General features: G+C 38.4%; 2 protein-coding genes and 1 long non-coding RNA gene across 4 annotated transcripts; 2 read left to right on the top strand and 1 right to left on the bottom strand.

The window, feature by feature from the left end:
- Positions 1-138: 138 nt before the first annotated feature.
- Positions 139-1,686, top strand: LOC111272162 (uncharacterized). Its single transcript, XR_002687343.2, has 3 exons — positions 139-594; positions 906-1,033; positions 1,501-1,686. It is a non-coding gene; the product is annotated as an uncharacterized LOC111272162 (long non-coding RNA).
- A 1,130-nt stretch (positions 1,687-2,816) lies between these two features.
- On the bottom strand, positions 2,817-10,223 carry LOC111272159 (uncharacterized). Its single transcript, XM_086973180.1, has 3 exons — positions 9,233-10,223; positions 7,587-7,811; positions 2,817-5,651 (listed from the first exon to the last, which is right to left on the bottom strand). Exons 1-3 carry the CDS (start codon positions 9,377-9,379, stop codon positions 3,345-3,347), a joined length of 2,679 nt encoding a protein of 892 aa, XP_086829306.1. The 5' UTR covers positions 9,380-10,223; the 3' UTR covers positions 2,817-3,344.
- Positions 10,224-12,835: 2,612 nt separating this feature from the next.
- Hpf1 (Histone PARylation factor 1) lies at positions 12,836-17,651 on the top strand. 2 transcript variants are annotated; one of them, XM_022853450.2, is made up of 6 exons: positions 12,836-12,942; positions 14,512-14,831; positions 15,004-15,219; positions 15,572-15,767; positions 16,319-16,495; positions 16,787-17,651. In XM_022853450.2, the coding sequence occupies exons 2-6, from the start codon at positions 14,517-14,519 to the stop codon at positions 17,122-17,124; spliced, it is 1,242 nt and encodes a 413-aa protein (XP_022709185.1). In that variant the 5' UTR covers positions 12,836-12,942; positions 14,512-14,516; the 3' UTR covers positions 17,125-17,651. The 2 variants fall into 2 exon arrangements, with proteins under 2 accessions (XP_022709185.1, XP_022709184.1); XM_022853449.2 differs by lacking the exon at positions 12,836-12,942 and adding an exon at positions 12,977-13,101.
- The last annotated feature ends 922 nt before the right edge of the window (positions 17,652-18,573 follow it).

Genomic DNA, 18,573 nt, shown 5'->3' with positions numbered 1-18,573 from the left:
CTAACTAGTTGACACTTTGCTGGCGCATAGCTGAGAAGAAGAGCTCGTTCTTACTCAGCTGGCGCTGTCGTCTGCAGACTATTGCACAGTCTAAAGGCGTGTTACGTTTCAACACAACACAACGACAGCTGACTACCCTTTCGTCGAATTAAGCCTATAAGTTTAAATTCACTGCTGAGAATTGAATGTCTCATATACATGTCTTCTCTATATTCCTGAGTAATTTTTAACGATTACTGCGAGTGAATTAATGCTGGCACGTCTTGCTAACACACATCACATCTTGTTTCAAATTTACAAAATCCAATTGACTAAAACTTTGGGCCGGTAATAGGCCAACGTTGTTAAAAAGTTAGTCTCAAAAAGGCAAAACTCCCTAAAACACGCGAAGGGTTGCGTAGGGCCGAGAATGGATTAACTGTTGTAATTCACACAAATTTACAGGTATTTCAACGTTATTAGAATTGTCTTTTTGTCCTCTTTGGTACATTTTTGACCAGTTAAGTTTAAGAACTGCAGATCTTCCGTTTTAACCTGTGCAAGTCTTCCCGGATTCATTGACATAACAGGCAACAACGGCGTGGACTCGGTTATGTAAGTTTGCAGTCTTTGTGGGAAAACGCGAAAATACTAGTCAATAAGTAATCTTCTTTCATATTTCAAATATGAACCTTTGCTATGATGATTTTGGTCTCTTGTTTTCGGAAGGATTAGTGTTCTTCTAGCACCCAGAATATTGGATGAACGTATAATCTTGACAGTAGCCGCGCCAAAATCGGTTTTAATTTATTTGAACACGCTGAAACATGTTTAGTTTCAGTTTATATTTTAAATAGCACGGTCGTGCTTTATATTGAGTTGATGCATGTGGGAAAAGAGGTAACTGAGCTTTTTCCTTTTATCAGTTTTATTCTAGATAATAAATGCATTGAGCTTTACGACCAGTACTGCCGTTAAGCATTGCCTTACGCTGTTGTATCATAGCGTAAAACGAAGCGTATATACGCCCGGTTCTGAATCTAGGTCACCTCAGGTATGCCTAAGTTTCGTACACAAATAGGCTACCACTACGTAGCTCAAGTAATTTCCGAATGATCGAGCAATTAAGTGGCAGTATATATTATATTTATATATTTATTTAAAAGGCAGTTTATCACAATACCAAAAAGCTAAGCGAAAATGTCCAATCTATACGGCTATATATCAGCAGCCGCGCAGGAGATTCAGAAAAAAACAGTTGGCTAATTAAGTGATTATAATCAACATGAAAAAATTAAAGATAAAAAAATCAGTCGAATAAAAAGACGTCAACGTGATTGAAGAAAACTTCGTATAAGAGCTTCTTTGATTTATCGCATCTGCAATTTACATTATATAATTAATCGAAATATATATTAGGCGCATATTATGGCTGAAGTAATAAGTGATTAATTGACCCCATTATGAGTACTTTTTCACGCAGGTCAAGTTGATGTGACTTACCTGCTTTTACGCTTTCAGGAGTATACTCACAACTATAGGATCAACTGCTTAAGCTAAAATCGAGCCGCAAGATTAAAGGAAGATTGACACTGATGGAGAAATAACGAGCTCTGACGCTTCGAAAGCTATTAACCTATACTTTCGAAGATATTTGCAAAATAGCAGACCGTAAATATACTACTAGCTAAAGTCGCTAGGAAACTATCCGCATTGTATTCATTGCGTAAAAAAAGTTAACGAGGATCTAAGACGTCTTCTATAATATGAATCCGTAGTAAATCTTTTCGGACGTCTGTACACTCAAATTGCAATGACGTCTGTGCAAAGCGGTTGGCAGAACTATTCGCGAACAGGGTTAACTGGTACCGGAAGGAGCTTAATGGGAAGGCCGAGAGGCGAAAAGCGCAAGCGATGAGACTGCGGCGCAAATCTTTCTTCGATGCAAGTCTAGTCTTATTTCCAGAAATTCGCTCCCGACAGTTATGTTCTGCAGTTAAACACATGGCTCGCTAATGTCTCAGATGATCTCCGAGATTCGACTGCTCATGAGCTATATGTACATTAGTGTGAAGAAAATCGGCAACTTTTTTTAATATGCACACATTACTTTCGCTTTATAGCATTTTCAGTATCTATTTTATCTATACACACAATTCATGTACTCTATACACAAAAGGGGTTTTTGTGTCGCTGTAGCAGAATACGTAGGTTAGGTACGTACTGGTATAACTAAGTGTTACTCAATTCGATTCAGTGAGTTATCGAATTTTCTTGCCGAACCGTTTCCAAAAAACAAAGTTTTAAGCCTCCGGAAACACAATGAGTTGTCAATAATTAACAATCATAGCAGTCATTATGCGTACATCGACTCGCTTTAACACACTCGCAATCTCTTACTTAGTACGCACACAATTATTGTTAGTAAACCGTAAATGTTTTTTTCTTAATACGAAAAGGCTTAAACGAGCGTACGTGACCGCTATACAAAATCATAAGGTACAGGGATTCAATGAAACCCTCTTAAATAATAAAGTAAATCAAACACAAAAACTATGGTTGTAGTGTCTCCTCTTGTGACAATACATGTGCTGCTAGCACTAAGAGTGAGAACGGTATAAGTTCGTTTTATCATTCTATACTGCTTTCTAGTCGTTCTTAAATTAACCAGTTTGTTTCCCCATTTTTCTTGCTGTTTTCAGCTAAGATAGCAAACTCTTAAACTGATCTTATTTTTCATTATCTCTTGTGAAGAAATACCTGCTAAAGGAAAACCCCTTTCAATAAAGTCGAGACGTTAAATCGAAATCTCGCAGTCGAAAATATTTTTCACCATATAATTTATGTAGTAATGTTTATTCAACTTCAGTCAACCTGTAATGTCGTCAAAATGAACCCGTGAATAGATAGGCACGTCTCTATACATTCAGAGGCATCTGATCTGGTACAATATTGCATACATTGCATTGTTCTATACAGAACGCACTAAATTGTAAACATGAACTGTATTGCAGGAAGGCGTGTCGAAAAAATTATAGTAAGTTATGGCAAGAACATATTCACGCTTATTTGCCTCACATCTTTTTAGGCAAAAAGATGTCCATTGAGTATCGGTATTGTTAATGTTCATTTGAGACACTCTTCTTCTTTATATCCTTTTGTATCCTTTGATAGCCATAAACAAGTGAGTACTTTTGAATCTGTTAAATTCTGACTTTGAGAAAATAATCAGTAGACGTTAGACTGCAGTTCAGTAGCGTGTGATTACAATTAACGTAAGCTAGATTAATAAGAACTGCGGCATTCCGCTAAACTTGTTTACAGATATAGACTATTAAATAAGGATCCGGGACACAGTATACATTTCATTGAGGTTTGACAATAAGTGTCTTTTTAGGAACCATCTTTAATTCAGCGAGAGTTTTGTTGAAACACTTCGAAGCGACTTCTCGCTTAAAGCGAAACACTCCTGCCACAAAAATTTTATACTTGTCTGGAGGAAAGCCCTTGCTCTGAAGATAGTTTACAACTGATTGAAACGGATTGGTCTTAAGGAAACGTCTTGTGTAGCTTCGATTCGAATCCGTAAATTTGAAGAACAACACAGTAATATCGTCGCAGTCTTCAGGAGGTTCGGGAGGCACTTGAGATTTGTCATCGTGATTAATATTATTGTTTTCTTCCGATTGTAGTGGTGCTGGCGATATAACGCTTTCATCATGAACAACTGGAACTTCGTCTATTTGAGGTATAGAGGGAATAACGTCAGGTATGGAGGTATTAACAGGCTCCGGTGAGGAAGCTACAAACTCAGCCTGGGAGACGTCTACAGGGGGTCGAGGGACACTACGAAACTGTGGCGGCTTTGGTGGTCGAGGGGGAAATTCCTCACCACTATTATCAGACATGTCGCCAGAGGCTATTTCCGTAGTCTTTTTCACACATGTCTGCCGACTCTGGCGTACAGAACTTCTCAGCGGTGACAAAAGGGCCAGCTTTGGACAAGCATCTTCTCCCTCTGTAGCACGGTTTTTTTTCGAACCAAACGAGGTTGAAGGTTGATCTCTGTGTTGGGTCTGGGGTCTCATGGGACTAACCTTGGAGACAGGCTTATTATGAAAGCCTTGCATATTGTGGTGTTGAAAGCGTTCTCCGGCATCGCCTGGATCAGGAGTTTTTGTTTGACGCCGATCGTGCATCTGGTCATAACCTAGAGACTTATTGCTTTTCATAGATTGTGCCCTAGCAATATTTTGCTTGGGAATTCCTCCCTCTGCACCACGTAGTGGTTGTTCGCGCACCCGAAAGTTTGTACTACCTTTTTTTACAGTCTTTTGGGGGGAATTGAGATCTTCCATTGAGCGTGCAGCCTTGAATCTATCTTCTTTTAACTTGTCAGCACCAACCTGATGTCCCCGGTTCCGATTGTCCAGTGAAGGTTCTCCTTTGCGTATAGCCATCTGGTTTCTAGATGCTGGCCGACCAGCCTTAATCAGCTCATCGATAATTTCCTGGTTGTCCGATTCCGTATCGGAATCAGCTTCTTGTTCGTTAGCATTTGCCTGTACCTTCGAGGCGGATGGGATGGCGTTCGTGCCAGTAACAGAATTATTATTGTTATGATTGGATCGTGCAGGTCTTCCTCGGTTGATAACTTGGCGAAGGAGTTCTTCATCCTCTGAGTTGGAATCGGAATCTTGATTATTGTTGCCTTCTTTATCGAGATCTGGCATCGATTTGTTCGTATTACCATTGGTGAATGGCACTTCTGGCGCTGAGGGATTGAGTCGAACCCTCCTTGGCAGTGTTCTTGGCTTAAATCCATATGAAGACTCGGATTTCTGGTCGTCAAAACTTCTATCGTTACTTCTGTGTTGTTGCTCTTGCTGCTGTTGTTGTTGTTGCTGCTGCTGCTGCTGCTGCTGCTGTTGTTGTTGCTGTTGCTGTTGCTGTGAATTCGCGGGGCTCAGAGGCAGTGGCATCAATGTTTCGGACTGGCCAAGTGGACTAAACATGTCTGGATGGTGTGGTGATTCTAACGGTATCTGTGAGCTGTCCTGCAGCGGAGTCATGGGCTTACGGCGACGCGGCCGTGGTATCGGAGTGCTATAGTCACTTCTCGGACAGATACTGCTGAGATCTGAAAAGCTCGTGGCGGCTGACAAATTGGCTGGAGTATCTTCAGTACGATAATTATGTAACGAGTCATCCAACATGTATGGGTCACCCACCATCTTGGAGTCGGCGTACGATCGCATTGGTCGAGACTCTGCATGAGGCCTAACTAGTGGTGGAACAGGCGCTGTCGATTCCATTTTGCTTTCATCAATAGAAATCGGAGTAAAATGAGTTGATTGCGTCATTTGCGAATTTCCCTGGTGCATTGTTGGATGATAACCATAGGCAATCTGTTGAGTTGGGTGTCCAACATGGCCCGGACTTTGAAATTGCTTTGTTTGTTCTGAAGATCCCGTGTAGTGATGTTGGTTGCGCCGACGATCTTTTGGAGATGGTGGCATGGTTTGCCCTGGAGAGTCAGGTAAATCAGATGGTGAGATAATGCCCGAGGGCTGACGACTAAATTCCGAAATTACAGAGTGTGCATCATCAACTTGTTGACCGTTGATACAGTAACTGATAAGTGAATTAGGAGAACTGCTACGTGACCACACCTGTACAGATAAATACCAAAAAAAAACACATATGAATTGGTGTTATTGTAGTATTTTTTATTTTGAGTGAAAACAATCTATATTCCCATAGGTAGTTAATAAACCAGTTAACGTGGAGATATGACCATTGTATATTCCTATCACTAATATGGGTACATCCAGAACGCTGAAGTACTGACTGCAATTGACTTTTTGCTTATACAAGTGTATGTACTATTAATAGAAATAATAGTCAATGTTCCGTTATATGAGTATAAGGTAGTTAGTCTATTTTTCCTTATTTTGAATCTTTGTTCTTTGAATACCTCATATCCATCTTACGTGGACGGTTGCAGCTGAACGTGCATTTTTTTTTATAACTTCCCAACGGTCCGATTTTAAAGTTCTGCATCTAATTTATCTCGTGATATTCACTGTACAGTATATTGGCGCATATATAGAACAAATGACATTAATAATAAGATGGAATCTAGAAAGAGTCAAAGCTTGTTAGTGCTGTTGTGAATACTAGTACATCTGGACGCGTCATTGCGTAATTGCTTGCAAATTCCATGTTCGAGGTGAAGGGAAAAATGAGGCCTGATTTAGCAAAATTTTCGCATTGATGAAAGAACAGTATCGTCATTTTGACCACCAACAAGAACATCTGCAGTAATCATAACAACAATCACCAACATAATCACTATAATTTACAGTTGAGAAACCAGCGTCAACAGAGATCGACTGCACCGACAGCGAGATTTTCGCATACACCATTATAGAGAGAATATTTTTCCTCGTACGCTGGTACAACAGCTGCTATTTCTCCATACAATTAACAGCTCGCGACAGACCATCAGCGAAAGCTGCAAGCGTTAGAGCTTACTCATAAACCGGTTTCCCCGCCGGTAATTCAAATATAAGCGGCATCGTCAACTCTGAGGAGGTACTTGGTGGAGATGCATGCTTGTACGTATATATAATATACGAATGCTACGATATGTGAATGCGCATGGCTATAATGTCGTTTATATCATATTGACCGCCTGATTATACCTTGCCTTGCATGCTCTGTTAACAAGCGATCCGAATTTTGATCGTTAATCGAACTGAGAGTATACCAACGGGATGATATTAGCGAACTTGGAGCACTCGGCCATGTCATTTGGCAATTGCATATTCAATATGGTGACCACGATAACGTCTACCTTAACTTTTGGCTTCAATGACACTATAAAATAGATATATACTAACACGTGTCCCGTAATTTCCTTTATGCTTTTAGGTCGTCGATACATCATGCTGAAATGGTAATCCTGCTAAAGACATGACTAGAAGATATCATAGCAGCTATGATAAGGAGTTAACGCGTCGTGATTGATAGGAAGTTTTTTTTTCACTAAGGACTGCTACTTATAAAACGCTAATGTTTCCATTTTAGTAGAAAATGGACTCGATTGTGTTACGTAAAATTTGACATTCGTATAAGGAATGTCATAATTGATATATATTCCAATTCAGATTTTATATATTCTATGTGCATTTGTGAAACTAGCGGTCGTGCTTTTGCCCGGCGCAAAACAAAAGGTTTATAACTTCCTTTCCCTTTGAAATTCCTAGGGACAACTTTCCGAAAGTCGCCTAGTAATATATAATTTTTCAAATTGCAGTAATTAAAATACCCAATTATAATGCATTAACCATTGTCTATATACACATTTCGATGTAGTAATATGACTTCAATTCATGAAATAATTCAACCGAGCCTAACACATCTATCTCATCTTAACGTTTCTAGTTTAAACCCTATTGTAATTTTTTTAGCTTTACTAGTAATCACATCGACCTCACAATTGGTAGTTCACTACACAAACATATTTTAAAATTTGACGACTACGTATCTACCTCAACAATTAATCAAAATTCTCGATTAAACGGTTTTAGTATGCTGCCTACCTGTGGGGTGGCATTGGCCGTAGCGGTGTGGCTCGCAAGCTTCACCTCTTCCTGCTCATGAATTGTGGCTGGTTGCCTTCGCTTGTCACCCCCGCTAAGGTCACCGGCAGACGATGCTCGGCTTATGTGGCGTGGGGTACCTTCCGTACAGTAGACGCGCGGAACGTCATCTTCTTGGTAAGATGATGATGATGTCTCAGCACGCGTCTTCGGCTCATCCATCGCCTAGTGATAGAAAAGAATCAGGAAGGTATAACGGAAGTCCTTCAAGCCTTGGGTTCGCAGATATTTAGCAACGTGAAAACAACTGTACTGATTGATGATCGTGGTGTCTGCCCACATAACCACCCTATTAATCATTACGGTTAAGCATGCTTACAAGAGTACTAATCTATATTAGTAACTGTTTCTAGTTATTAAATATAGCCATGATTATCGAATTAAAGCAGCGTAAGCGAACACAGAACAGCTTCTTATGCTAGAGCCATATTCGTAAAAGCTACTAGTCGTCCATCAGCTGCATGGTGAATACGCCAAGGTAAGCATAGTGGAAACACCTTTTGTGAGTAGTATCTTAAGACCGAATTCTCAACATGTATCACAAACAGCATACTAGAGGCACGAAAAAAAAGCCTAAAAAGAATGGAAATTTTAAAAAACATACCCTTTTGCTGTTTTTTCTATTTCAAGTTCTCGGATTTTATAGCCAGCAGAAAATTTAGTTCTTCGAAATATGACATGGGAGAATAGCAGGTAGTGTTCATAGTTTTGTTAAGCCAGTCTGTGGATGAGCACCTAAACACATTTCTTCCTATCTTGGGTACTTTGTTTTTAAGTTTACTAGGGGCAGCACTTATTATTTTGTGGCCTGGAACAGTCTGCCAAGTCTGATATAGATGGCAATTCACAATTTAGTGTTAATTAAAATTAATGAATAGAGTTCAGTAGTTTTTAGGCCTCGGATCTAATGGACCCGAATGGTTAGATTGTGTCTACTGGTAAAAGTCCCCTAAATTCTGTTCGACAAGAGTGTACATAATTTCTGTATTGTATCTACAGTAGTTGTGAAGTACAGTTACTTTTAAACTTTTATCAATGCACCACGTTGACAGATATGAGTTTGTAATAAAAAGTTTTTCTATTGGGATCTCAAAGAACGTGCTGGCTCACTTATTTAGGTAGGACATGCTCAAAGCAAGGCAAAAAATTAACAATTCGTGCACATTTTACTACTGGCACAATACTTCCCACTGTTTAGTACTGCGACATTTACGTAAGGTAGTTATAAAGTTCTGAGAGATAACTCATAATCATTTTAACTTATCATGTCGCATTAACAGTTTATTCACAAAAAGTTGTGCCACGTAAAATGAGTGCATTACTCAGTACAGTGAAACTTATATGTTATTAAAATATCCTTTTTAAAACATTCTGCCATCATGAAAAGTGCTTACAATATTATAGCTCATAGAATATATAGCTACACGAATGATTCTACTACACATTATAGTTAACAGGGCTCTTCATTTGTGATTATAGTATTTCTCTGTAAAGCTTTATTTACTTTCATGGTCACTATTACTGATTTTGTATACTGTTCGTATATTGTTATAAAAGTTGTGAATATGGCTATCGTTTCTCCTCACCTCAGGAAATTTACTACTATAGTCGACAAGTTCTTCTTCACTTGGTTCCAGATCGACTTTGCTCCCGTGAACCCCAAAGACATTGCCCCCTGCAGAAATTCTGCTCATCTTCATCGGTCCTGTCGAGGCCCCCAAGTCCACGTTCATCCTTCGACAAAACCTTCACAGTTGCCTCACTTACGCGAAAAAAATGAAAACTCCGACAGAAGCCACAACCAAAGCGCCGAGTAGAACACTGTCACCTTCAACACAGAACAACTCAAGTGGATACTATGGGACGGAAGACAAAAACAGAATAGGAGTAAAATCGAATTATCGATATTTACTCCTTTGAGGGCTAGGTTTTTCTTCGCATACGAAGATAATCGACTGACTAAGTATTTAACGTTTCCAGTCTGTTGAGTACGGCTGAAGTAGCAAAGTTGGACTTCCTTTAGGTTTTTATATTTAACTAAGTGCTATCCATCATGCGTTTTTGTATCTCTATGTAAATGCGCATGCTAAACTAGCCACCGGTTGTAATTTTGATAAAAAAAAGTTTCCACGGCAAACACTCTCCAGTTTAATTTACATCAACGCCGAAGTCTACGTAGAGACCCCGGGCTACTTAATTCGCGTTCCGGTTCCAGTCTTACACACACAAAAACAATTCGAATAACACCTTCATCACGAACATGGACGTAGAGGAGGGGTTTTAATGTATCACCAAGACGTCACACAACACCAGACGATATTTCCATCAATAATGGCATAAACCAGTCAATGCTCCCCTTTGATTCAACAAAAACAATAAAATCTACAGCCACAACGACAGCTTTACATGGCTATAAACGACATCATAGGACACACTCCGAATGATGGTCTCCTCCTCTATTGTTCCCTGCCTTTCTGTTAGTAAACACCATAGGCACGTATTCAAAACAGTATAGTCTAGCTGTGAGTACAGCGCATCGATCAGCTACCGCCTGTAAGAGTTCTTTGCGACGCCGGTCGGCTGATAGCAGTCACAGCAGTAGCTCCGTTTACTACGAGCAGCCCCAGCAGCAGCACTAACTGTAGCGCGATTTCGCTGCTCGCTGCTTCGGGTGATGAGCGCCTCTCTGGATTTGAGAGATTGGGAGGCTGCGATTGGGGAGAGGGGAGCCGAGGTAGGACGAGCTAAGTCGGTCACCCTGTAGTGTATGGCCACCCGGCCTGTGGGCACTGCTCATCGCATTGTACTAGTGCCTATCATCATCATCATCGCCCCCCACAGCTGGGCACGGAGAAAACATATTTTTTTTTGACAGGACACGGTGGGGTAACTATATGCCGATTTTGAGAGTCAAGCAGTTAAATTGTGCAGAAACTTATATAGGCCCTGCTGGCTCGAATCTTCATATTTACATGTATAAATGCGTAGTGCAATATCCTTTAATAAACAGAGTGTGTTTAATTGATACATTTTAATAATGAAGAGTAGTTGAACATACCTAACAGATCAAACAGAACATCATGGAAAAGAAGGTATGCCTGGATTGTTCAGATTTGGACGAGACAATAACGAACTCGACAATGCGGTATTACTATCAGAGAGTAGAATGAAAAGGTAAGAGCACTTGAGACTGAACGACTATGACCGCAAATTGGGTCTTGTTGCCCTTAGGCAAAATGGCAAGAGATATGAAATGAAACATGAGGAGCAAACACGAGAGTCAGCAGTAGTTTAAGTTAAGCAGTGGAACTGATGTCCCTCCCGAACCACATTGTCGCACGGAATTATACGAAAGGTATATGAAGTGATCGATGCGAAGAGAGAAGGAGCATAAAGTAGATAACCGGATTGGTTTGCAGGCGTAGAACAGTTTGTTTTCATTGCTTCACCTATGACTCGCGTAGGTTCTGTACGTAAACGAGCAGTACAAAATAGTTGGGGGTTGTGCCCATAAACATTGTAGCATACTGGTGCTGGGTCTTTTGGCGAAAAGGAAATATTCAAATTTCCACTCGAGCGTAAAAGCAGGATTTGACCAACCGCGATAGAATGAATGCTATACTCCACTGTTTACACTGTTCGTGAGTTCCGAAAAGAAATTTCTCTTATAACTCACTCTTGCCTCAGAGGCAATATGGTAAGGTAATAGCGTGTAAACTGCCAGTCCGTTGTTATTAACTACTACCGATAGAAGACATATTTGTACTGTCCTATATAGTTAACAATAGTAATGCTGGTAAACTGCTCATGTTTAAACCAAAGAAACCGGATTCGACCCCATGAAAGAACCCCATTACCGGCGCACCTTTCTTAAAGGTCATCTTAGTTACTCCTACTATGATTGTACAACATGGAATTAAGTTATTAAGTAGCAGTCACTATAGTTTTAATATAGTGTTCTGCATTATTATTCTCCGCTAAATATTCGCCAACTAAACATTAATTGTTTAAATAAACGTTATGATTATGGTATTATGATTCACACTAATGGTAATTACTCGGATGGAGACAAGCGGGTAATTAAATATGTATGTATATATATGCTTTCAACTTATGAGAATATTGTGAAGCTTTCTGTAGTGTCTCAGAATTTGGTTAAATTGACTTCAACAACTGTTGTACGAGTAGGATCATGAGTGTGTTTAGCTTATATAAGGACAAGCGGTAAAAAATAATATTTTGATATGACACAACGTGACTTAGAATAAAGGTCACCGCCTGCACTCGGCTTCCTGTGCATAGCGTTCCTCATTTTTCGACAAATTTTTAATGTTACGGAGAGCAGAGACCGGTCGGCGATTTATTATTACGTGTTGCAAAGTTGTATAACATTAAAAAGATGGGCATCGTTCTTGGAACAAATAAAAATAATTAAGAAATTATTGAGTTTCTGATGTGCACGTTGCTCCTTGGGGTTTCTGACTTTATCGAGCTGACAAAATCGAGTGAGAATCAAATGAAGAGGACGGAGGCGAGCCTAACCATATATTAAAATAGTAGCGCTCGAATGAATCCTACGCGTTTGGCATAACCGATTGTTAAATAGGGTGGTCCCAAGCACTGCTATCTGAATTGGATATTCTTCGATGTGGTTATGATACTTAGTATGGTTGTACAAACTACGACCACTCGAATATAATTATTCTCTGTACTAAAATTACTTGTGGAACTTGAACCTATTCCGAGTGAAATCGATAGTAGTATCACACGTTAACCATCTTTCTCACCTTTCAGACCAGATTAACCACAAGTGATTATTCTACTCTTTTGTTTGGCGCTCTTTTATTCATGGTTTACATCATTTTCTAGGTCAGACAGAGTCTCAATTATATATAGAATAGCATATAGGCAATAATCTGATATCGATGGCCGTTCGCAAGACACCGAAGGCTTATTGTAGATATTGGTAGACCTCAGGGTTAACCCAATGCTAACGTATTTGCATATTAACTTAAGAGCATGAAAGGTGGTCTAGATTTGAAATCTAAAGGCCACACGCTTTTCGTGCTGCCAAGAATCAGTAAGTGTATTTTACTAGGTACTGGTCTGGCTTTTCTATGGCACAGTTCAAATTTTGGCGCGGTCCGGCGTATCCACCATTTCATAAACTTTCATCGGATGGACCCATTGCGGAAGCAGACGCTCTGCACGGGCGACTCATGTATCTTATGTTGGAGAACATTTTCGCGGTATTTCTTAATCGTGCGACGGATCTTCGTTCTAATCTTTCTACTAGGTATGCTAACTTGCTCTATTTGACTATTGCAATTCGCAATCTTTCCCCGTATGTTGACATTCTCCTGTTTTGTTTTCTGTGCAGCAAGATGGCCTCCGATTTTTACATTGAATTTAACTGTGCTACTAGTGTGTTTTAGGTAGCAAACAATGGTAGAAGGTACGTTTGGATACTAAGAATAAGTCTTTCCTCTCAAGTTGGATTGTATTTTCTAGTACGTTGCTGATAAGGGAAATAGTATGTAAATATTCTCGTGGGTTCACACGATGTCAGTATGCATGTGCGAATCAGCGAAATCATTTGATAATACTCGAACAATTATTGATACTAGAACTATGAAGTACTTAAAGTTTTCATTTCATTACCTGTCTTATAGATTTATATATGACATATATATATATATATATATTTACGCAAACGTGCCTGCTCTAATGTTTGAACTGGATTTGAAAATATATTGATAACGCCAATGGTAATTGTTTGTTTCAAATAGGAAGACTTTGAAATACCATTGCTTGTTATAAGCAAGACCGTATATAGCAAGAAACGTATCTATACGTTGATACGATTATTGGTATGCGAATGGATCTTTTTGTAATATATATATATATCAGTGGTCTGTAAACATTGACATGTTATCTATGACAATATCTAGCACTCTTTACTAAAATAGCTAGCTTGTGAACATTCAACAACGATATTATACAAGCACAACTATAGGCTGATCAATAAAGTGCAACCTGCCTCTCTGGCTAACAAAAAATGGCATGAAGAGTTTGTAACCATAGAAGTACAACCGTTATAGGGTTATATAATTGAAAAGTTGTTTGCCAAATTGTTTAAGATGTTGCCATATATTCCACCAGACTTTTTGTCAAATCAATTTATTTATAAAAAACTATCACCAAAGCCTGTATAGGTCTAGGTAAATAATATTCGAAGGAGGCGAGGTGTTGCACAGGACCCACATAAAGGGGATTTTTTGACATGCAAAAATAATTTATCTTTTTTATCCAGCGTTTGATAAGATTCATTCAAATATTTGGGAATGTCGTTGTCCTGCGGTTTAGGAATTATTACTAATTCCAATCGAAATATTAGTCACATTATTAAAAAATTAATTATTATCTTCACCGCACTAAAAATAATTCATGCACTCGGTGCTTTAAGGTTTAGGACTTAAAAAAAAGTTCTCCAGCCTCAACAGCCGAAGGCTCTTTTTTGAAATAAAATATTATATATTCCTTGAGCATTTTTCACATTCTATACCTCCATATAGTTTCTTATAGCTTCCGAACACATATGGAAATGTATAGTTTTTAGGTGATGTCTTTCGCTGCCCAAATTGTGATCGTCTTTTGTCCTTGGTAAACTCGATTATCATTATGTTTTTTATAGTCCTGCGGGCCAATGATATTCAGGTCTGAAATTAAGATATTCAGAAAGTATAATACCAATTAATTGTTCTCTTTTCGGTACTAGTAATAGACGTTTTAAAACAGCCACTTAGCTCTAATGATGGACACTCCGTGTTGTGCTGGAGTATTTATGGCCTTCCGTATATTACAGTTAATATGGCCACAAAACGGACAGCTCCGCTCGACGAAAGTTCCGACGACTCTTCAAAGCCCTTATGCAAATGGGGACCATTATGCTACAGGAAGAATATCGATCATTTGCAAGAGTTTGCTCATCCTCATCGTACAGCGGCAGCTGCCAAGGCTAAACCGGGTGACATGAATAAGGCCAAAGCTATTCCAGCAAAAATAGCTCGGCCGCCAGCGTTTCCATCCACCGATAGTCCGGCTAAGAAATTTGGGGCGCCTTCGACACCACCTAAACCAAAACACTTAGATGCGGCCTTTCTGGAGAGCTGCTATGATTTGCTAGTACGTTTTGTCGATCATGAACATTCTGCATGTATGTTCTTAATTTTATCAAAAAGTAAATACAATAGATTTGCTAATCGCAGAAAAACGAATTTCGGTATGCCCGGAAAAATATTAAAGTATATATAGCATGTAGTTTACGTTTGTTTTGAAACTGATTCTTTTTGAACAGTTTCCAGAAGATCTATTTGACTTGTGGAGTGTGTGCTCGGAGTTGAACCCGGACAATCCTCGCGAAGCTCTGGCGCCACTCCTTGGGTATCGACTTGTGGGACCGTTTGATGCACTTGCACTTAAAGGAATTGTCGATTCAAACAATAAGAGAGCATTCAACTTGCACTATCGATACTATTACGACCCGCCTGAATTTCAGACAGTTTTGGTGGATGTAAGTAGTGTTTACGAAAATTCACTTCACAGATAATTCCGCGTCTTCATGAGTTAAACAGTATCATTCCTATTCATACGATTCGATATTTGGTGGAAGCTTGGAGCAATAATATTCAACGCGTGTATGACACGACGTATTTCGAGAGTAGTTTCGGTAACTTTTTCAACAATAAGCTATAAAGTTTAACGGATATTTTTCGTTCGTGTGTGCAACCATATACAAGCCTAACCAAGAAAATGGAAAAAAAATATATATATTATATATATTTTTTAAGAAAGAAATCTTTTATATATATATATATATATGATTTCTTTCTTATTACAAGAATATTTATACTGCCTTCTTTTAGGTGGCTTCCGATTGCCATATAGGTTATTTCCGTGACGATCCCAGCGAGCAACCCGTGTTTGTCGCTCAATCCCAGCTTCACCGAAAAGACGTTCAACCGTGGAAGTTACTAATACTTGGGTCAAATTTAATCCAGGTTATACACAATCAGATCAAGGAGCAAATCAAGAAAACGAAAGACGAAGATGATCAAAAAGGTACCAACTCATATTTTGTAAATTTTAAGCTCCAGGCAAGAACGTGGTATTCATTATAACTTGTTTATACAAGACCTACTAGTCAAGCATACATAGTATTTCGTGATAATGTTTGATCTACCCAAGATAGATGTAAGTAAATCTTCTCGGATAAATTGTGTGCGTTATTATGGATTCGAGTTACCTACTAATGACTCATGAAGAAAATTGCAGTGCGTTTACTCTCCAAAATTAATTTTTTAATGTTTTAATAATAAGTTTATAGGTACGATCAATTTAAACGGGAATAGCATTTCTAAATTTTAATCTTATCTAGATTAATTGATCTGCGCAGTTATGATGTAATGAGAAATCTATGAACTGAAACTTTGTCAAGGAGCTTAACCATCCTGTTCTCTCTCTAGATGGCAACTTTAAGTCCAGAGCTTTGTGCTTATTTTCACGCGTTACCGTAAGACGCTTAGTTATTTGATTAAAAGCTTGGCCCTGTTTGACAGAAATGCCATCAATATCTTGCTCTTTTTCTAATACATTTCATTCAATTTTTCCAGCAACTTTGGAACAGGTACTAGAAATCGTTTCGAGAGTTTCTCAGAACAAACATTTGCTGAGTTATAAGTCAAAAAGAAAGGCACGTGCCGTTGGCAACGTCATGCATCACGTCGGTATGGTAGTGCCTTACGATGACAAAACTGAAATCGGATATAGGCCACTGACCGTGACTAACGGTATGTTAATTTTTGTTGTTGTTTTTTTGTTAATTTCTCGATAATTAACGTAAACACTATTACTTTAATGTTAAGTATCTTTCAATATCAATAGTTTGATTATTTTCATTATATTAAATCTCTAGGGGTTACTTTCTTCTTATTTTGTGAACGTGCGGGGACAATGTCCAAGAAGCAAATCTGAATGACATATAAAATTCAAAAATAAGTTCGAGTAACTAGAGCAATAATAATAACAATAGTAATAAAGAAAAAAAAAACATATATTTAACCTATATTTTCTAATTACAGTCGAATTACGCCGTATGATGCAGAACGTCGCATCAGCTCAACAGTCACAAGTAAAGACGGCACTTGCACCGATACAAGACATCGTCACGCTGGTTAACTTTGCTAACGACGAATGCGACTATGGCATGGGACTCGAACTAGGCCTCGATCTGTTTCTATTCGGCAATGAACGCCTTCATTCCACTGCACTGTTTCTTCTTCAGACGGCGTACACGCTTTTACAACGGACAAAATTTGTCGAGATTATTAAGGATCATCTCGCAGCTCGAAAAACAGAAGATTATGACTATCTCAGTAAAATAGCAGCATCAGACGGTGAAGAGCCTGACAAGGAGTAGTCGGGCTGATTTTCTGAATTAGATATTTAATAGCTTATACGTTTTTTAATCGCCGATCTTATCATAAAGCCGTAGAGTAGTGAGCATTGTACATTGCAGATAGTGATATTGAGAGCTTAGGGCAAAGAAAGTGTCCTCCTCATCGGTACATTTGCCAAGCATTAAAACGAGATGACCTTGTCGTTTGGAGGAGATATATTCAAATAGGTATACATTACATAGACGTATTCTATACAGGCAAATTTTATAGCTTTCTAGATAGCAATAGCTCCGATACTGAAATGGGGATCATTTAATACCACTTTGTTTAGTCTGGCTTTACTCCTGAAAAGCCTGGCTAGAGTTTTTCCTTCGAGCAGAATGCCATAGTTGTTAAATTGTTATAGCTCGTAGGTCGTTAGGCTGGTTTCATGTATATATACAGTATATATTTATATATTAGTAAGTGTTTATGTAAAGTTTTCATTCACATAACATTTTTCAACAACGTGTGAGCTTCATTAAAGTATGTTATTGCTGAGTAAGAATTTTTGTTTTTTCTTTGCCGTAAGAAGTGGAGTTGGTAACACTGTATATTACATATTTTTTAGGAAGAAAGATTTACCTTTAGAATAGCATGGTTGTTTAATATAATATTATCTGCTGATGGGCCATAACAGGCTGATGGGACAGGCACATTTTTTTTTAACTACATTTGAACCCGTCAAAGTTTTCACTCGTTTGGTCATTTTCTACTTTCGAACCGTATTTTGACGTGCGCAGCTTATTGTTAAATGTTATTATGTCCTTAAGGCCTCTCTGAGAAGTGTGTTTTAAGAGTAAGATCTCTTTTTGAGTTTTATAGCTAATAAATATATCTAATTTCATTCATTTTAGGTAATTTTAGATTTTGTCGTTTGCTTTGCATCTAATTTTAATCAAGCACAATGTTTCGATGTCTATACTGTCATGCATGTATTAACATGGTCGTAGACTAACAGAAAGTTAAGTCTTTGTAAAACACGCCAAAAGCGATAGAACAATCTTTGCACATATTTCTGACTGAGACTGTCAATTAGCTTGTTTCGTTTCACTTCGAAAAGCCGGCTTTTCTTAGTTACAGATCGATTTTAATCGATAGATAATTACGAATTTAATCCAAAATTAACCCAAATTTCCCCAATAAATTCAAATTTATACAGAATTAAAAAAATTGTTTTTATACAGGATATAACTGCCTATTTTTGTATTCAGTTTAAGGTTATTGGCACTGAGCATTCCTTTAGGCGGGACTATTTAATTGTTAATTAATATGTAATGCACGTATATGAGAATAAAAAAGTTAACTTTTTTTAAGAGAAAGCTTACAGTTGAAACCGAAAATAAAGTAGTCTTGAAGAAAATGAAGAACGACTGGTATTGCTTTTTTTTTTTTTTGGACACGTACTTAAAGCTTCTCAAGGTCTGCGG

The sequence above is a fragment of the Varroa jacobsoni genome, unplaced genomic scaffold (genome assembly GCF_002532875.2).
Source record: "Varroa jacobsoni isolate VJ856 unplaced genomic scaffold, vjacob_1.0 contig01720, whole genome shotgun sequence".
NCBI lineage: Eukaryota > Metazoa > Arthropoda > Arachnida > Mesostigmata > Varroidae > Varroa > Varroa jacobsoni.
Note: the sequence above shows the minus strand (reverse complement) of the source record. Positions and strands in the feature narration are given on the sequence as shown.

Coding starts and splice junctions, on each gene's coding strand:
- LOC111272159 (XM_086973180.1), bottom strand. CDS start 9,379: ATGAACGTGGACTTGGGGGCCTCGACAGGACCGATGAAGATGAGCAGA. Junction 7,812..9,232: donor ATAGTAGTAAATTTCCTGAG/GTGAGGAGAAAC, acceptor TTCTATCACTAG/GCGATGGATGAGCCGAAGAC. Junction 5,652..7,586: donor CGGCCAATGCCACCCCACAG/GTAGGCAGCATA, acceptor TTATCTGTACAG/GTGTGGTCACGTAGCAGTTC.
- Hpf1 (XM_022853449.2), top strand. Junction 15,220..15,571: donor TTCAGACAGTTTTGGTGGAT/GTAAGTAGTGTT, acceptor GCCTTCTTTTAG/GTGGCTTCCGATTGCCATAT. Junction 15,768..16,318: donor AGACGAAGATGATCAAAAAG/GTACCAACTCAT, acceptor CAATTTTTCCAG/CAACTTTGGAACAGGTACTA.